The following is a 19,668-nucleotide window of genomic DNA, read 5'->3' as shown; positions in this document are numbered from 1 at the left end:
GTATAAACATATAATTTCATCTGGATAAATTATTGATTTCTGTGTTTAAAGATGAAGAATAAAAAGTCCAAAATAAAATTCAAAGTCTTCAAGCTGTTAAAAAAAAAAAAATCAAGAAAGGTGGTGTTATATACCCCCCAAAAAGTGTTCATTGCATTGCCTTTCTATTCTCAGCAAAGTTTTAAAACAGATTGAGAGAAGGAGATGGGTAATCTGAGAATTCAGTCACGAAACTATCAGACAATTATGCCAATAGTCAGAGGGAGAGACAATCACCCACAGTGCGGGAAACTCAGGACAAATGTCCTGCTCTTCCTTCTCTGAGCATTCGAATTCATGTATTCTGTAAGAATGCCCTGACCACTCTTATACAGGGATCTCCTGTGAACTGTTCTCTCATCTGTTGATTCTGATCTTTTTTGATAACCCTGCTTCAGTATTTACCATAGTCTGAAGGCAACATCTTCTCCATTAGGAGATGGAGTCTTTCTCATGCTGTGTATCAGAGTGTACATAAAGTATGTTTTGATGAGTGAGTCAGCTTCTGAGGAGATCTAAAGGGCGGCCTTCTTTCAGTATGTCTGATAAAGACGAGGTTACAAATTGCTCTGAGGGCTGAAACAGTATTGATCAACCTCCAGCCTTTCTGATTACTCTCCCTGCTAGATGAATCTTGACCTCCTGCTCATAGATTTGTCAATATAAAGAGTTCACAGAGCAACCAACAAAACTTTTGGGTGAATTTGACCCAATCTGCCAATGACTTTGCGCTGATGTTGCAACAAAAGAAGTATTCAACAAAGAATAAAACTTGCCCAGCTACAGGCAAGCTATAGGAGAATAAACTGTGGTTATAGCAGCATAATTGTATATACACTAAAGCATTTACTGAATTAACTGTTTCAGTAACAAAAATCACATGACTCACTCGAAAAGTTAAACTACCCAGCAAAAGAACAACTACCCTTTTATAGAATAGATATTGATTTCACAGAATCGTGGAATAATTGAGGTTGGAAGGGATCTCTGGAGATTTAGTCCAACCTCACTTCTCAAAGGGAAGTTGCTTTCCCTTGCAAACAAGGCAGAGGTATTGCAAAACAAGAACTTGCTATTTTCTCTTTAGTTCTGCCCTGCACAGTTATACAGCATAGTACAATCCAGGATGTTCAGCATCCACGAAATCTGTGCCACTCCATTTTTGCTAAAGAGAAGTCATCAGGCAAGTTAAAAAAGGCTGGTTATATCTGTGTATGCATGTGCGGTTTTTCCCAATGTCATATGAAGAAAGTGCGTCCTATTCAACCTGCCCCTTAGAGTGGTGGTCAATATTTTTAAGTGCTTCACCCTGGCTGCGACTCTTCCTTTAGTTTGTGTCACAGTTAATATCTTTTAGGATGGAAAAAAAGAGCATCCTTTGCTTATGCTGTAGTCCCTTTGCATTTTTGCATCTCCTGTATTCCTCTGAGACAGTTTGTTTGAAGCCTTCAGATCTGCAGGGCTGTTCCATACACCACAGCCTCCCAGCTCTCTTTTTTCATGCCTATATTCCATTTGACCTGCAGGGGAAAAAAAAAAAGAAAAAGAAGATAAGAAGCTGGTGAGCCAAGGTACGAGAGTTCGTTTGAGATTTTTACTCCTATTATGTTTCTACGGCTTTCTGCTCCATCTAAGGAACCATCTTGGTCTGAAAAGAAGAACAAACTGCAGAGGCAGGCTCACTGGAGGCCCTGAAAAGTCACTGAATCTCTGTAGTGGAGGGGTTTGCTAAGAGGGGAGGGAGAGGCAAATGGCAGCAGTAAAAAACTGTTTTCAGTCAGGTATGGCATTCAGGGCCAGGAACCACAGTGCAGGGGTTTCTTGTAGAGCCTGCTTGTGCCTGTGGTGATGCTGAAGGCCAGGACTGTGTCGTTCTGACAATGACACAGTGCCGGTAAAAGAGATCTGAAGAGAAAAACAAGGACAAGGCATTCAGAAGTGTTCTGCTATTGAAGAAGACACAAAAGGAAAATAATCGCTGAAGTCTGTGCAAGTGAAGAGGGGGCAGGCACCAAAAACAGCAGTGCATAGAGCACTGCTGATTTCTGAGAGCTGGGATTCTGGCCCAGTTTCTCTAACCCCGACTCACATGAAATTTTCCTGTGAAGCATTTATATCTGGCAGCATATAAATATCACTAAAAGCAAAAACAACCAACAACTCATATTTAAATGATCTGAATGTAAGAATGCTTTCCAAAGTGGTCTGATTTTTCCTGTCACCTTTTAGGATTTCTGTATGACTTCTTAAAAACTGTTTGCAAAGTCACCTTGCACTTAGTATCTTTGGTCCTATTATTGGAAAGGTTCGTCGAGGTTAGTTCTCCTATTAATCTGGGTATAATCATCATGATATTCTTACTGGGTGACAACAGCCAGCAAGTATCAATATTTCCTTTTATAATTAGCATATGTCCCATTGTATGAAGCACTATGAAGTTTTTAATAAGCAGAGCACCATATTTAGGCTGGCAGTTTTGCTCTTAAATTTCCATTCCGCTAAACAGAATAGCAACAGCATCTCTGTCAATAAATGGCAGCACACGAGAAAACTAGTTATGCTTAAAAGCAGGTTTTCCTATTGCCTCAAAATGCTGCCAGATTAAAGGTTAATCCAGTGTTCTGGTCTGGGCTGTATGCACAGACCCACGGCTGGTACCTCTCACATGGCAGCGTTCAACAACAGAGTTGTTTCTCAGCCTAAACAACCTGAATCCTTACTTTATTTTTGCACAGCAACAAAAGAAACCTAAAACCAAAAACTGCAAAGCCATTCTACTACAGTAGTTCTTCAATCCAATGTCCCTGACATATTTTGCTGCTCTGTTGTAGAGAATAGAGGAATTTTATTAAGTGGGTGTAGTTTCTGCATGCCTTCCTCATAATGTGGTCATGTAGGTCTCCTGCCTGACACAAACCCAACTGTTATTTGTGTGTTTGAGTTATTTGTATGAACATCAGACACTTGTGCTTGCTGTACTGCTTCAGCAGAGATGCTGAGAGCTGCAGCCTCCAGAACAATGCTATTCAACACAACGGCTTTCAAACTTGTTTCATCTGATTGCTCATACATCTTTGCTGAGGAAATGGACGGTAAAGACATTCAGGGCAGAAAGGTTCAGGGTTTTGGCTATTTCATTACAGATAATTCACAGAGAAACTGCCACCTCTAATTTATTTTTTATCTTGATAAAATGACAGCCAAAAGTCTTTGACATTCCAGGTCTTCCTCCGTTCTCACTTGACAAAGTCACTCTAGCGGGAGTAGATTTTGGCTTGCTTTTGACTACTTGCTGCTGCTATATGATGTTAGGATTAGACTAATGTGTGGGGAAAACTCATTTGTTCCTACAGTTCAGGCCACAGGCTAGAATTCAGGCAATCTGAACTCATTCCTGAACCACACTCTGAGCTCTTTCTGCATGACCTTAAGTAAGAAACTTAACCTTTCTGGTTTTTTATTCCCTTATTTGAAAATAGAGCTTTACTTTCTCCCTGATGCCCTCCATGCCTTTCAGTTTTGTGCTTAAGGCTCATAAGGCCAGACAACTCTCTCTTACCATGTGAATATACAAATGGAGCCCTGAATTTCCTAAAGACCACTATAGTTTTCTGTAATGACAGTGTTAATAAATGGCTGTACAAGGTACATTGTGTCTCAAGTACATTTAATGAGCTTGGGGACCCTTCTGGAGGGAAAATACCATTAGCATTTCCCACCTCAGCACTATTGTTTGGTGCAATTCAGAATTCAACTCAGCTGAAGTCTCTGGAGATGAGCTTAGCATTAGGACTGTTTTGATTGTTGATGTACCCAAATTAAAGATGCAAAGCTAGTAGTACTTAAAAGCATAATCTGCATTTTTTCATGGTATCCTACTGTGTTCCTTCTTTTGGTATCATAAGTTAGTTAGTAATGATTACAAAAATATGAAACTTTCATCCTAACTTTCAATGCACATGCTGAATCATGGCTGTTTATCTTACTAACACCACCACATTCCTGTTAATAACACACAGATGAAAGATCAGTACATCCCCTCCCCCATACCACTGTCATCTGAATTATAATTGTGTTTTCTGTGTTACTCATGACGACAAGCTGGTTGGGAGAAATCAGAGCCTTTCATTCATTTTTAAATTCACTGCTGAAATTCCATGAAAATGTATGAAAGTTGACCTCACCTTCATGATGACACACAGCACAACAGTCTTCTAATGCACCTCCAGTCGCACAAGTTGAATTATTCTGTATAATCCTGAGAGGCTGTACTTATTGATTCCTGTGGAGCACAGAAGATCAGTCCTGTAGAAAAAGCTCATAGCTGAGTTGAGCTGGCACAACTGGCAGTCAGAATGATTGAATGGATTAATACAATTAACTGTTTTGGTGTAGAAAAAGAAGAACATGCGAAAAGTATCAAGCTATTTGCTCTGATAAAAGACACATTTCTATTCAGTTTCTGATTTTAAAAAGTTAAAAGCATCTCTCTGAAAGCAGGAGTTTACACACAAAAGCGTATTTTTCAGTACTTGATCAAGTTGATCAATATCTTGAATATCTGTTTAAAATTAAGCATATACTTTAAACAGATTTAGACTAAATGTATCCCATGCGTAGATATTCAGTTGCAATGGAAATATCTTTGATGGATTTTTTCCGATGGTCACAGGAAAATGCCAGAGAGGTAAAAGATCTAAATAAAACACAAAACATTAATTCATGAAGACAATCCAACAACAGCAGTGTCTGTCTCTTGCAAAGGATAATTAAATCCATTATCAACATCTGTAAGGAAGACGCATGAGTCAGTGCATAATTGAAGACCTAAAAATTAAATCTGAAACATGGGAACCAAAATTAAAAACCTTGAACTGTGTTTCATTGTTTTAATACTTCCATTTAGATACAAATACTGGAGCTCAATAAGGAAAATTCATTATTACAACCTTCTGGGCAAGATTCAGAAGGAGTGTTTGAGAGAGAATCCTACTAGGTGGGTCTCACATCTCACCTACACCAAAATACTGAGAGCTGCACAAAACTAATCAAAATATAAAAATATTGTTGCAAACTGTATGGGCTGTTTCTTGATACATCCTGGGGCTGGAAGCTTCACAGAGTTTTTTGGAAGCATGCAGGTCTTGTGTACGCTCTAGACTTTTATTCTTTTGGCAAGACACAGGAAAAATGTGCATTTGCCTTGGTGGGGTGGGGAGGGGAAGAAGGGAGGGGAATCTTTTGTTTATGCTTGGAAACCCCCTAGACATTTAATGAGAAAATCCCTTAGAAAACAGTGAATTTCTGATTTACATTTTAGTTTCAAAGGTTGTATGGATAAAGGGCATAACATGGGGTCTTGGGAAACTTGTTTTTAATTCCCAGGGCTTCTTTTCAGGCTAAAAGGAGTACTCACGTGCTTCAAGTTCAGCATACGCTGATGTTTTTAGCTGAACTAAAGTCTTTATCAAGACTGCAGTGTACTTCTTCAGGTTATATCCAAGCTTGTGCATATTGCATATAACTAGTACAAGGTAAAAAACATCCATCAAAAGTACTTTCGTTTTTTTCAGCTATTGTAATTGGTTGCTGACTGGCTTAGTGTGTCTAAAATACAGGAGCTGAATGCAGAGATACCACCACAAGCAGCCAACCTGGCAAATTTCTCCCTTGATGCCTAAGAGCATTGGCATTAAAGACCTCTTACAATGAAGGCCAGAGAGGCTGCCCAAAGATAGCTCAGTGCTGATTGCATTCAAGTGCTTTGCTGTGGCTGCAGAAGTAATGCAGGAAGTTTCAGGTCTGCCTTAATCAAGCTAAAAGCTTCAGAAAACCCTTATCATGTGGTATTGGACTTGTCAAAATGATAAGGAGAAGCTGGAAAAAGCAACAGGAGAGATTTTTGGAAGATGTATGTATATGCATCAAATTGTTGCAAAACAAAACTTCTCTTGGTAAAACAGCCACTTGCAAATGGCTCTGGAGAGCTGCCTGAGACACAGACAGCTGGAGCTGATGTAGATCAGGTGTGGGCTGTATGGGAAATGTTTTGATTTTGGCTCACCTGCTTTCTCTTCCTGTCTTATTCTGCCCATGCTCTTACCTGGCACAGGTAAAAAATTAGAACAAATCAAAACACAGTCTCTTTGTTTTCATGACTTTTTTCTCTGCCTTCCTAAGCTAGAATTTTAAATGTCAGCTTTTCAAAATTTGGCATTTTCAAAGAAGTGTTATAGCCTGGATCTTACTGAATAGAAAATGTATTTCCAGTTCAAAGGGTTTTAAATCAAAACAGGAAAGGCCAAGACAAATAAAAAAGACTGGGGGAACAGCAGCTGAAGCTCTTCTCCAATTAGATTTCCAGATGTCTCTGTCAGCATCTTTTCTCCCTAGGGAATTTAGAAGAAAAATTGAAATCTAAATCTTGTGTGCCTTAGAAATGGCTCCCTTCCCTGGCAGCACCTGTAGATGCCATGGGTTTCGTGGCTATGGTGAAAATGAAGACAAGAGGCTGGCTCAGAGGCTGGTGCCAGAGGTGGATTTTTGGGGTTTTCAATCATGGGGCCGTTTACATGGCACCAGGCCTGCTGAAGACAGATGAGGTTCACCTGTCACAAAGGGGGAAAAGGACTCTGGCTCAAGAGTTAGCAGGCCTCATTGACAGAGCTTTAAACTAGATGCGAAGGGGGAAGGGGATAAAAGCAGGCTTGCTAGGGATGAGCGTAGGGGCGGCATGCCTGTGTTGGAGAAGAGATCAATAGCTCAACTGAAGTGCATTTACACCAATGCACACAGCATGGGCAACAAACAGGAGGAGCTGGAAGCCATTGTGTGGCAGGAAAACTATGATGTGGTCGCCATCACGGAAACATGGTGGGATGACTCACACAACTGGAGTGCTGCAATGGATGGCTACAAGCTCGTCAGAAGGGATAAGCAAGGAAGGAGAGGTGGTGGGGTAGCCTTGTACGTTAGAGAGGAGTGTTTTGATTGTCTAGAGCTCAACAAAGGTAATGATAAGGTTGAGTGCTTATGGGTAAAGATCAGAGGGAAGGCTAATAAGGCAGATGTCCTGGTGGGAGTCTGTTATAGACCACCCAACCAGGATGAGGAAACCGACGAAGTATTCTACAAGCGGTTGGCTGAAGTCTCACAATCTATCTCTAGCCCTTGTTCTCGTGGGAGACTTCAACTTACCAGATATCTGCTGGAAATACAGCACAGCAGAGAGAAAGCAGTCTCAGAGGTGCCTGGAGTGTGTGGAAGATAACTTCCTGACGCAGCTGGTAAGCGAGCAAACCAGGGGAGGTGCCCCACTAGACCTGCTGTTTACGAACAGAGAAGGCCTGGTGGGTGATGTGGTGGTTGGAGGCTGTCTTGGGCTCAGTGACCATGAAACGATAGTTTTCAAGTCTTGGAGAAGTAAGGAAGGGGGTCAACAAAACTGCTACCCTGAACTTTAGAAGGGCAGACTTTGGATTGTTTAGGAGTCTGGTTAACAGAGTCCCTTGGGAGGCAGTCCTGAAGGGCAAAGGAGTCCAGGAAGGCTGGATGTTATTCAAGAAGGAAGTCTCAAAGGCACAGGAGCAGGCCGTCCCCATGTGCCATAAGACGAGCAGGCAGGGGAGAAGACCAACCTGGCTGAAGAGAGAGCTTTGGCTGGAACTCAGGAAAAAAAAGGAGAGCCTACCACCTTTGGAAGAAGGGGCAGGTAACTCAGGAGGACTACAAGGATGTTGTGAGGTAATGCAGGGAGAAGATTAGAAAGGTGAAGGCCCAGCTAGAACTTAAACGGGCCACCGCCGTGAAAGGTAACAAAAAATGGTTTTGCAAATATATCAGCAACAAAAGGAGGGCCAGGGAGAATCTCCCTCCTTTGTTGGATGCGGAGAGAAACATTGCCACAAAGGACGAGGAGAAGGCTGAGGTACTTAATGCCTTCTTTGCCTCAGTCTTTAATAGTTGGACTGGTCATCCTCAGGGTTTTCAGGCCCCTGAGCTGGGAGATGGAGATAGGATGCAGAATGAAGCCCCTGTTGTCGAAGAGGTGGCAGTCACTGATCTGGTCCTCCACCTGGATGCCCACAAGTCCATGGGGCCAGATGGGATCCACCTGAGGATACTGAGGGTGCTGGCAGAGGAGCTTGCCAAGCCACTCTCCATCATTTATCAGCAGTTCTGGTCAACCGGGGAGGTCCCAGATGACTGGAAGTTAGGAAATGTGACACCCCTCTACAAGAAGGGTCAGAAGGAGGATCCAGGGGACTACAGGTCTGTCAGCCTGACCTCGGTGCTGGGAAAGGTCATGGAGCAGATCATCTTGAGTGCCATTGCGCAGCACATGTGGGACAACTGGGGGATGAGGCTCAGCCAGCATGGGTTTATGAAAGGGAGGTCCTGCTTCACTAACCTGGTCTCCTTCAATGACAAGGTGACGTGCTTAGTGGATGAGGGGAAGGCTGTGGATGTTACCCACTTGGACTTTAGTAAGGCCTTTGACACTGTCTCCCACAGCATTCTCCTGGAGGAGCTGGCTGCACACGGCTTGGCACTCTGCGCTGGGTTAAAAACTGGCTGGACGGCTGAGCCCAGAGAGTGGTGGTGAATGGCGTCAAATCCAGTTGGCAGCCGGTCACGAGTGGTGTTCCCCAGGGCTCAGTGTTGGGGCCGGTCCTGTTCCATATCTTCCTTGATGATCTGGATGAGGGGATTGAGTGCACCCTCAGGAAGTTTGCAGATGACACCAAGTTGGGTGGAAGTGTCGATCTGCTGGAGGGTAGGAAGGCCCTACAGAGGGACCTGGACAGGCTGGATCGTTGGGCCGGGGCCAACTGTATAAGATTCAACAAGGCGCAGTGCCGGGTCCTGCACTTGGGTCACAACAACCCCATGCAATGCTACAGGCTGGGGGAGGAGTGGCTGGAGAGCTGCCTGGCAGAAAAGGACCTGGGGGTGTTGGTTGACAGCCGCCTGAACATGAGCCAGCAGTGTGCTCAGGTGGCCAAGAAGGCCAATGGCATCCTGGCTTGTATCAAGAATAGTGTGGCCAGCAGGAGCAGGGAGGTGATAGTGCCCCTGTACTCGGCATTGGTGAGGCCGCACCTCGAGTACTGTGTTCAGTTTTGGGCCCCTCACTACAAGAAGGACTTTGAGGTGCTGGAGCATGTCCAAAGAAGGGCAACGAGGTTGGTGAAGGGTCTAGAGCACAAGTCTTAAGAGGAGCGGCTGAGGGAGCTGGGGTTGTTTAGCCTGGAGAAGAGGAGGCTGAGGGGAGGAGACCTTATTGCTCTCTACAACTACCTGAAAGGAGGTTGTAGCGAGGTGGGGGTCGGTCTCTTCTCCCTAGTAACAAGCGATAGGATGACAGGAAATGGCCTCAAGCTGCGCCAGCGGAAGTTTAGGTTGGATATTAGGAAAAAATTCTTCCCCGAAAGGGTGGTCAAGCATTGGAACAGGCTGCCCAGGGAAGTGGTTGAGTCTCCATCCCTGGAGGTATTTAAAAGACAGGTAGATGTGGTGCTTGAGGACATGGTTTAGTGGTGGACTTGGTAGTGCTGGGTTAACTGTTGGACTCGATGCTCTTAAGGGTCTTTTCCAACCTCAACAATTCCATGATTCTATGAAGAGAAAAAACACTCATTAGAGCACAAATTTTGACACTTGCAGAAACAGGGCTGTTCTAGAATGGTGCCACCCTTTTCATTTTCCTCTGCTACCTCAAATACGCAGAGGAATATACCTCAACCTGAAATATACTTCAACTGCATGATGTCAAATATACTCAGAGATAATAAAGCCAGCAGGGTCACTATGGTGGTGCAGTTTTAACCACATGAACCGCTTTTGTCTCAGCAATATGGCTTTACTGAAAAATGTTCAAAGACATCATCTCCTTTTTAGTAACAAAAGATGACTAAAACCCTAGTGATGATGGACCTAGGGGAACTGGGAGAGCATCTAAGGGTACTTCAGAGATCTCTGTCTTTGGTCTGAGTCCAGCACCATGCTTGAGAGAAAATATTCCCCCTCTGAAAGGGGTTCAGAGCTGAGGAGCTCATTTATGCTTAGTTCTATCTGTGGAGGCATATCCCATTTGATGCCTTCTGTTGGCTTGGTCAAACAGTCAGGAGTGCCCAAACCACTACATCATGTTTGAAACTGCACATCTTTCAAATAACTCAACTCAATGAAGGACATAACTCCGTAGTTAAGACCATCTCCTGTGTTCTTCATGAGGACTGGCATGATCCCCCTAGTTTGATCCTCTGTGTAACACAGGTAGGAGCCCTTGCTTCAGCTATTTGTGTCTCAAAGAAGAGCATAATCAGGTGCTTAAACTTCTGGTAAAGCATCCAATGGAGAATTTGTTCAGAGCTTTGCTGAATGGAGGCCTTAGTAGTTTGCATTGCTCAAGCACCTTTCTTAGGTTTGACAATATGTCATTGAAAACTCCAGATGTTACCAAGTTAATTAATAAGAGAAACTTAGTTAAGAACTACCCAAGGGCGACCTGGAGCTGAGTTAACATGTAAGATCCCTGTGTTTCTTTCTAAAAGGATATTCAGGTTGGCCTTCTCAGTAATGTCTCAGCACCTCAGCGTTCCTTTGCCCTCGCCGGTGCTCTCAAGAGGAGAATAGGAAATTGCTGTCGTTACCTTCAAGACAGCAGAAGGGAAATAGGATGAGATATCTGTAGGAATCCCCAGACATGTGCCTCTGTCAAGGGATGTCTTTCCCCTGCCACACCTTCAGTCTGGGATCCTCCAGAACAGAGCAACACAGTTATTTTTGTCTCATCCATTTGGAAGCAATGGAGCTTCCTGCAGGGTGCCAGGGCAGTGTAACGACTACAACTTCAGCCTATAAAAGGAGAGCATCTGGGAAAATTTGTCTCTCTTGCCATCCCCAGGTATAGTTCTGTTCCTCTCACGTTCCATTCAGGCAAGCCTCCGCTATTTCTGCCTTCACAACAAGTTATAAAAAGACTGAGAGAACATGAGGAATGTAAAGCTTATGTTACAATTCCCTCCCATACTCACACACACACACATTTCCCTTTCTGATGTGGTAACCTGCCTGATGCCAACTGTTTACATGGGCACCTTTCATTCCAGTTGGGCATCCAGAGGACTGTTTCTCTCTCAAGGGAAATGGAAAACAAACAATCAAACAAAAAAAGGAAAAGGAAACCAAACCAAAGTAAATTAAATGTCCTTTCAGCCAATTTTATGAACTGCCCTCAGCTATTAATTTACCAGCGTTCTTCCAGACAATGGCAGCTGCTTCAGCGCGCCAGGCTGTCGAGTGGGCTGCTCCATGGCAACAGCCAGCAAGCATGAACATACCCAGCATAAGCATCATGCAGAGCCACCGAGGGGGACTTTCAAAAGGAGTAAGAATGCTTAAAGTTAAGACAAGGTACTGCATCTTACCTGAAAGGGAGAGGATCTATAGCAGACACAGTTGTTATACAGGTCAGTGTAGGCTGTGTAACTGTTCAGCTGTCAGAAATCGCCCTTACCATAGGCATATCACTGCCTTGTGATATGAGAAAAATCTTACAGATATTTCTAGCGTCTGTGACATAGGTTATATGAATTTTTTTGTATGCAAGCATGACTCACTTTTATGTCTTTTAAACAGGCTTGTAACCAAAAAACTAAAAAAATTGCTTTTTGTTTGTAAAGCAGAATGAGGAAATGACATCACTTCCCTCTTTTGGGTTTTAAAAGCCTTTTTGGGCTGGGTGACTCTGACACAGAGTTTGACAAAGCTGCATGCACCAGGCTGGAATTCAGTTTCAGGAGTAGAAGATTAAAACCTGTTTCAGGATTGTTTCACATTAGCGGATCCCTGTTCTGGCATGGAGAACACAGATCCCTGATATCCTTGGCTTTTGGTTTGTGGTGGGGTTGGCTTGTTTGCTTGTTTGTTTCCCAACTGTGATTTTTATGTATTTATTGTAATTTATTGTAACAATTCTGAAACATGCTAGATTAGCAGCCCAGTAGACTAATGTCACAAAGTGCCAGTTATGCCACAAACCTACTCTGCTGGGATTACTCTAGGCAGGAGAAGAGTTTAATCAGCTCTGTCAATTCATTAGCCCTTCCCTTCTGAGACAGGGACAAAGGGTCCCACTTAGTGTCAGTAGTGTTGGTAGCTGTTCTGAAATAAATACAAATCCAGCTCATTTTAAATCAGGCCACTGAGCAAGTCATAAGCTGCTGTAAGCTGTCGTTATCATGTGAGGCTGAAGCAGTTCTTTTGACACCCCACTGCTTTGATATAGTTGTCCCTTCCCTGAGGACTTCTCGGTTTTATTTTTCTGCTTTTTATGGTTTTAAATACAAAAGCTCACAGTGTGGGTTGTTCTAAAGGCTCCTGAGGCAATCTCAGTAGCTACCCATGTCCTGAGCACTTGCTGAGATGAGCACCATTCCCCACTACAACCCTGCTCTTCACTATAAGGAAACCCAGGGGAAGGAGCCAGCATATTTTCCAGAAGATCCCCTAGTCCCCCGATGATTGGGAAAGCAGGGCTACAGCACACTGCTTGGAGGACACCTTCTTCACAGTGCATCTGAGTCAACCTCGAGAAGGGGTCACTTTCTCTCTGCTGACTACTAAGCAAGCTGATGAAGTGACCACCTTTCCTCTGGTAACATCAGACCTTGTGACTATCCTCTGGTTTGTCTAGGTCACCCCACTCATTCAGTCTCTCAAAAGAAAAGCAGAGTCTATACCAACCTTTTCTGTTTTCTGTCACCACAGGGAGACCTCCAGAGATCCCTCATTCAGGTGGATTTTGGAGATGGCATTGCTGTGTCGTATGCCAATATCAGCTCGACAGAAGATGGGATTAAGCACATCTACCAGAACGTGGGCATATTCCGAGTGACCGTGCTGGTGGAAAACAGCCTGGGTTCTGACAACGCTGTCCTCTACCTGCATGTAACGTGTATGTATGTTCATACTTGTCTTTAGCTTCTGTCGTTCTTTAAAAAATTCTTACTTGCCCTTAGAGATGACATTTGGGGCTTTGCGGCTGGCAGCAGAGTGATGGGATATGATGAGTGTTTGTCTGTCCTCCAGCAGAGGAGTCCAGACTGAGAGGAGCCACAGGCAATGGTGACATTTGCTTTTTAAATCGTGTTCCAGGTCTAATTTTGGGTAGTCTAATTTGGGACACCTCAAAGGAGTGTCCAGCCTTTTCTGAAATGCACTTTCATTAGCATGTTTACACTTCTAGAAAAACAAAGACATCCAGGATCTTTAATCACTTTTAAAAGCCTTGACTTTTACTTTGTACATGTGTTTTGCCCTCTAATGAAATACAACCACCTCTGGGATGGAAACCAGTGCATTTCAGTCTTTCTGTTGTCATAGGAACCAAAATCTTGGTGTTAAAGAGTATTACAAGAAAAGATATTTTCACATTGCTCTTCTGCGGTTCTTTTTAACCTTTTTATACTTCAGCTGTCTCTGATTTACAACTGAAATGTATCTCAAGTCCTTGCATAAAACCAGCAATGTGTTCTTTCATATTTATTCTAGCACATGGTTATGAACCCGAGGGGTCAACCTATTACTGAAATTTTGTAATATCTCTAATGGATTTTGTTTGGGGCTATCGTTTTCTTTATAGAGTGGGATTTTTTTTGTCAATTATTTATGTTTTCAACTGTGCACCTCTGTGCCAGATTTACTGAAAAAAAGGAAATTCCAAAACTTACAAGTTATGCTTACAGAAATACCACTTGCCCTCTACCAAATTAACTCCACATATTGTCTAGATAATTTAGCACCTTCCATACACTTTAACTCTAGTTTTGGAGTTACTTCATACAGCATGAAAACAGCTGCCTCTTCAGGGGAAAAGGGCAGCTTTTTAACGGTGCACCGTCATATCAGCAGATGGGAGCAGTGGGAGGTATAGCTGTGGGAGACAGGAGGTTTATGAGGGAACGCTGGAGAAGCAGGAGCAAATATTTCCCTGGATGCCTCCCTTCAAAAAGACCGTCAGTTCATGATCATAGTGTACCATTTGTGATTCCTTAACCTGATAGATCCTGGTCTGTGGCAAACTTTTACGTCACATAATCCTTCATGTTTGAAAAACTCATAATAACTTGCAAAAATAACTGTATTCATAAATTAGTTTATTGTGAAGCTCGGGATTTTGATTTGGGGGCTTAGCCTGTATCACTTCTGTGCTGAGGCACTGGTGAACCAAGGTAAATTCTCAGCTTTTAGAGAGCTGCTGATTTTTTTTTTTTTTTTTTAGTTATTTAAGCATCATCCTAAGTAGGGTAGAGAAAAGGGCCTGTGTTCAGAATAGACATATACACTTAGGCATATACAGTTTTGTGTAATTTCTTCGCTTCTGGAGTCATAGTCTAGTTTGCTTCCCTGTGTGTGCTTGGGTAATTATCACGGGAGCTGCTGTGGGCTCTGAATGCAGGAATTCCCCTCCCACTGCTGCTGGTTATGAAAGTCAGCTCAACAGGAGCCGTGGTCTTTTTTTTTTTTTCTTTTACTCTTTGTAAAGGTCATTGGAAAAAAATAGAGAAGTGTTTTGGTGGTTGATATTTCGCAGGAGGTTCCGACAGCCTTGTGTGAGAAGGGTTTGTAATCGTTCGCTGTTTGACAAGAGACGATTCCATGGGGACCATTGCACGCCCTCAGCCTATCTGCAAAGTAATGAGGCCACGTGAAGCAATAACTGCTTTCTCATGCAACAGCCACAAAATGGAAGGAGAAGGCAGGTGTCCAGCCTTCACTCTCACTCATAGTGGCTTTCTGTTTTATAGCTGTTTTAATCCACTTTCTTGAGACATTGAAGGCTTAAGAACCATTTTGATTGTTTAAGCAGTACAAGAAATAAACAATATTCAGATATGTTCATGTGACTTAGCAACTGATAGCGTATGTTTCTGTGTATTGCGTAGGTAATGCCAGCATAGGACTTAAATACTGCGTGATCATTGCAGCCAGACACGGATTATACGTGCCTGACCCCCTGGAGAAGTGACATCTCTAAGGGATATGTCTCACCTTTCTCTACATGACAAGAATTAGGGACTTCAAAAGAGGTTGCAGACCGAGCATGGTGCCACTCAGACTAGCAATAGATTTGCTGAGGACAGAGATGTACGGTAAATCCAGTCCCCTGCAGAGCCTAACACCCAGATCCACAAATGCTTCTAAATCCTATTTAAATGCTTGCATTGCCACTCAGCCCTCTGCTGAGTATTCTGCTTGGGGTGTATGAGCTTGGCCTTTGGGCAGTTTTGTAAAAAGTTCTGTCCTTACAATAGACCCACACACTATATTGCTAAGATCCGTAGAAAAGCAGCGTGCAACCTGAACATCTGGACAGTTTTAGGAAGGGCTACTAACTGGGTGAACCCTTGTTACAGGGTTGATTTGCATGAGTGTGTGCAGCCAGATCTGGGCCTTTCAACACCCTTCCCTACCAGTGGCCAGCAGCCTTGCTGAGGGGAAAACGGCAGGCACTGAACCACAGTGCTTATGATCTCAAAGATGAGAGTAAAGCCTCCACCCGGCGTCCTCCTCATCCTGCTGCAGCCGTGGGGCCAGCGTAGAGACAGTGCCTTTGCTGAAGTTGGTACAGTGATACAGAAATGCAGGTTATTGTGAGGCAGGAGCGTTTTAGGGTGTATGGAAAGTAAATTGTATATAAACTGCTGCTCCAGCCAACAGGCTGTCTCTGAACTGTCCTGACAGGTCAAAAATCTCCGCTGAAGAGTCAGTTATGCATTCATCTGAATGCTTCAGAGTAACATCACCTGCTTAAGTGAACCTTTTGAGAAGCTTCTCCGTTTCTGTTGTCTGGGACTTGTAGTTTTTTTCCAGGGGCAGGTGAAGGTCTGTAGTCTCCACGGCCCTGCGTGAAGCTCAGAAATTAATTCTCTTGAATTATCTTCAAACTTCCCTGGGAGAAAGCGGTCTCCTACCAAACTAAGGGCCTATCCAGAGTGAGCTATCCCCATCTGCTGGCCAGATAATAGTTCAGCATTTCAGCTGCTTTGACCCATTAGCTCTGTGCAGAGAAATACGCAGAATTGGCTTGCTTGAGCCATTCTTTCATGTTCTTTCCTAGCCAGCACATGGTGGAGGTCCAAGGAGGTGCTGGGCACTCTCTGCAGTTCAAGATCATTTGAGATGTATTCAGAGCAGCTGTGCAGTTATGTTGGAGTGTATTAGACTTTACATGGGCTCCATTGTCACTGCTGTCACCACATCTGGTGTTAGGAAATTTATTCCTTTAGAGGGCTGTGCTGACATTGGGCATTTGGCAAATATCACAAAGGATACCAAAGCTGCAAAATATTTAGCCTGGGAAACTGCTGTTTTTCAGGTCTCAGGGTCTTTCTGAGAGCAGGCACAGCCTGGTCACAGAAATGTGTCTGAGCAGGGGAATACAATTAAAATCATAAGAGTGAAATTCTGGCTTCTCGTGAATTTTCACGAAGAGCATTCACTGCTGATTATAAAAGGAAGCCATGGTCTGGTCTATAGCAGTCTTTCGTTAGTCTGATCATGGATAACTCTTAATCGGGCCGCATCAAGTTAAGCAGCAGCTGTGTCTACATCCCAGAGAAAGCTGCCTTTCAGTAACAAGTCAGGAACTGTTTATGCTGCCATTGTTTACACAGTCTGATTTGGGAGAATTTTTCCACGTCTCTCTCTCTGCCTATGTGTGCTGTATAGGGGTACAGAGTGCTTGCTCCAAATGTGCGGTGTTCCTTTAGGGTGAAAAACAAGGTCTAAGTGGCGATATATGCATGGGATATGTCCTGAAAAATCCTCTCATGAAATATGTAAGATCCTCTAGCAATGTATCTCACCTCCATATGGACAATGCAATCGATCCCCCCAAGTAGTGGTCTCTTCTCATCACTGGGGAGCTTGCAGATGTAGGACATGTAGATGTGGCCTTAATTTGTTTAAGAAACCCATGTTCACATGTCACCTGGGATTTCTTTCTTTTTCTTTCTTTGTCACTCTCCGGACAATTGCTTTGTTCTCTAAGTGAACAGTCAGAACACATTTTAAAAAATAATCTGTAAGACAAGATGTAACAACAAAGGCCCATCTGTCTCCAGAAGATGGGAAATGTGTGACCCTGGGCATAATGTCACTTGTCGAATGAATTATGTTCTGTTTATACTAAAGAAATAAAAGAGTTTATTGAGGAAAAGGAGGGAATATAAGGTAACATTAAAATGAAGGCAGTCAGTGAATAGCTGCAGACAGAGTTTCAGCTGATATAGATACACCACTGCTGAAGTTCACCAAATTATAGCAGTTTGCATCAGCAGAGATGCTTCATGTCCACTGAAGCCTTTTGTCCTGCAAATTCTTATGTCTTCCCAGCAAAGGCCATATTCACATAACAGGGCTCTGCCCCTATTGTTTAAGTTGTATATAATGTCCCTGAGTATATGATGTTCATGCAGTAGAGAGTCCAAATTTTTCAGCTCCAGGTACAGGACTAGCTCCTGTTCTATGAGGAATAGATTTAAGCTTGCCTCTCTAGAAATGGCACCAAGCCAAAACATTAACCGTCATGCCCCACTAATTTTGAGGACTTCTCTCCCCTAAACCAATGGATATCCCCTCAGTTCCCTTCTCCCCTGGGTTAACATTTCAGATGGAAGGAGGACTCACCTGCTGCTTCTGTCTCTGCAGGCCCCTTGGAACACGTTCACTTATCTCTACCATTCGTCACCACGAAGAACAAGGAGGTTAATGCTACAGCAGTACTGTGGCCAAGCCAAGTGGGAACACTTACTTATGTCTGGTGGTTTGGGAACAACACGGAGGTTTGTATTCCCTATGGACTGAGATCAAAATAATCCTGGAGGAGCTCTCTGACTGAGGAGGGAGGGAGAGAGGGATCTGGGAATGCTTCTAAATAGTCATACATGCAAGAAAATTATAAACCAGACTGAGACACTAATGGTTCTTTGACATGCCAACATTGAAATGTAGGAACTGCTTTGTGTTTGTTGCTGTGACTTAGGTGTAGGGTTTATTGCCATTTCATGCAAATTGCCAATAGCTTTCTCTGTGCATTTACATCCAAGGTGGACGTAGTGGACCAAAATCTGGAAGAGTTTCTAGTGTGTTTTTCCCCACCCTCCCTTCTTCAATAACAACTACAAAAACTTGGGGGTTTGGGGTTTTTTTTAGGGAACTAGCCTTTCAAACTGAGGCTGTTCTTATATCTGGAACTGACTTTACATAGCCCTAGTGTTTAAACCTCATGTCTCTGGTGACTAACAAGGGAAGAGACTGCCATCAGTTCTGTGCCTCCCCTTAAATATGCTGAGCCCAATTCTGAGCCCCCACACTCTATGCTAAACCACATGTGCAAGAAGACTTTATTATAATCATGGGCTACTGGTGGATAAAATGGTTCCCAACACACCTCCCTGCCTCTGGGCTCTGCTCAGATATGAGAACAGCACGCGCAACATTCTGCTGCCTCTATGCTCGCAGTATTGGTAAATCTGCACAGGCATTATAACTGTTATTTTACATATCTTCATGGCTGAAGTACCCAGAGACCCTAATTAGTTTCTGGGGGGAGACATTTGCATGGATTTTGTAGAGCCAAGAGAGACCTTCAGCCACACATGCTTATCTTCTGTATAATGCAGGTCAGAGGGTTTCATCAGTACTCTCTGCTTTATTTAACTCTTTGTGATTAAGGCAGAATTTGACTTTTTGTTGTTGTTGTTTTAAGTTAATAATTTCCCTCAGATGATGGAGAATTCACTGCTTCTCTTTCTTACCCTCTCCCCCAACTATTTCCCCACAGCTAATTATTCTGAGCATTAAACACATGCACTAGGTTTGTAGTCTGAATTTATCTAGCTTCGGTTTCAAGCTGTTGGATCTTGTTATGCCTTTGTGTGTAGATTAAAGAACTCTCTGTACTATCAGAAATCATCTCCCCCTAGAGGTACTTACAGGCTGTGATTGTCACCTTTTAACCTTCCCTCTGATCTGCTAAGCTCATAAGTGATCAGAGTTGGTCTAACTCTGTTCTCATTGAAGTGAGAGTTTTACTACAGACTACAATGGGAACAGAGTTTGACTTAATACTGGGTGCTTTGAAGATCTCACACAGAGTTCATTAATAAGCAAAAACAGAAGTTAGAGCAGAGACTGCTGAAAGGGGACACAACTCATTGCTAAACTGGTTGGCATAGCGAAGCAAGCTGAGGGGATCTGCGTCCTCTCTAAATACCATCACTTTCCAAAAATGACATCTCCATGTCTAAGTGTAACATGGGAGAACAACTGAGAAATCTTGATTTGCCTCCTCATTCTGTCACAAACCTCCTTGAGAGACCTTAAATAAATCACTGACAACTAGATCTGGGAAAGGAATGTGACACCTGAGCAGTGAGTCTTGCATGGCCTCATATTAGGATCTGGGCCTCTCTGGGGAGTGCAGCAAAGATGGACACTTTAACATGGGATCCAGAGCAGCCAGCATGCTAAGTGGGAAGGAAATACTGGGATCTTAAAACTTAGCTCCTTTGGAAATTATAGAGCTTCAGGAGGACATCCCCATCTGGATCCCTGGGA

The 19,668-nt window shown here is 43.3% G+C and overlaps 1 protein-coding gene across 1 annotated transcript in view; it reads left to right on the top strand.

Moving 5' to 3' along the window:
* Positions 1–19,668, top strand: part of SORCS1 (sortilin related VPS10 domain containing receptor 1) — a 309,525-nt gene that overhangs the window by 267,785 nt on the left and 22,072 nt on the right. Inside the window, exons 19-20 of the mRNA XM_087766088.1 lie at positions 12,814–13,000; positions 17,758–17,891. Of these exons, the coding sequence (XP_087622214.1) occupies positions 12,814–13,000; positions 17,758–17,891 (321 nt within the window). The remainder of the gene's footprint in view (positions 1–12,813; positions 13,001–17,757; positions 17,892–19,668) is intronic.

Source organism: Nipponia nippon, unplaced genomic scaffold (genome assembly GCF_047370975.1).
Source record: "Nipponia nippon isolate SJK-2023a ecotype South Korea unplaced genomic scaffold, ASM4737097v1 scaffold_3, whole genome shotgun sequence".
NCBI lineage: Eukaryota > Metazoa > Chordata > Aves > Pelecaniformes > Threskiornithidae > Nipponia > Nipponia nippon.
The sequence above is the reverse complement of the archived record's forward strand: the minus strand, read 5'-3'. Positions and strand labels throughout refer to the sequence as shown.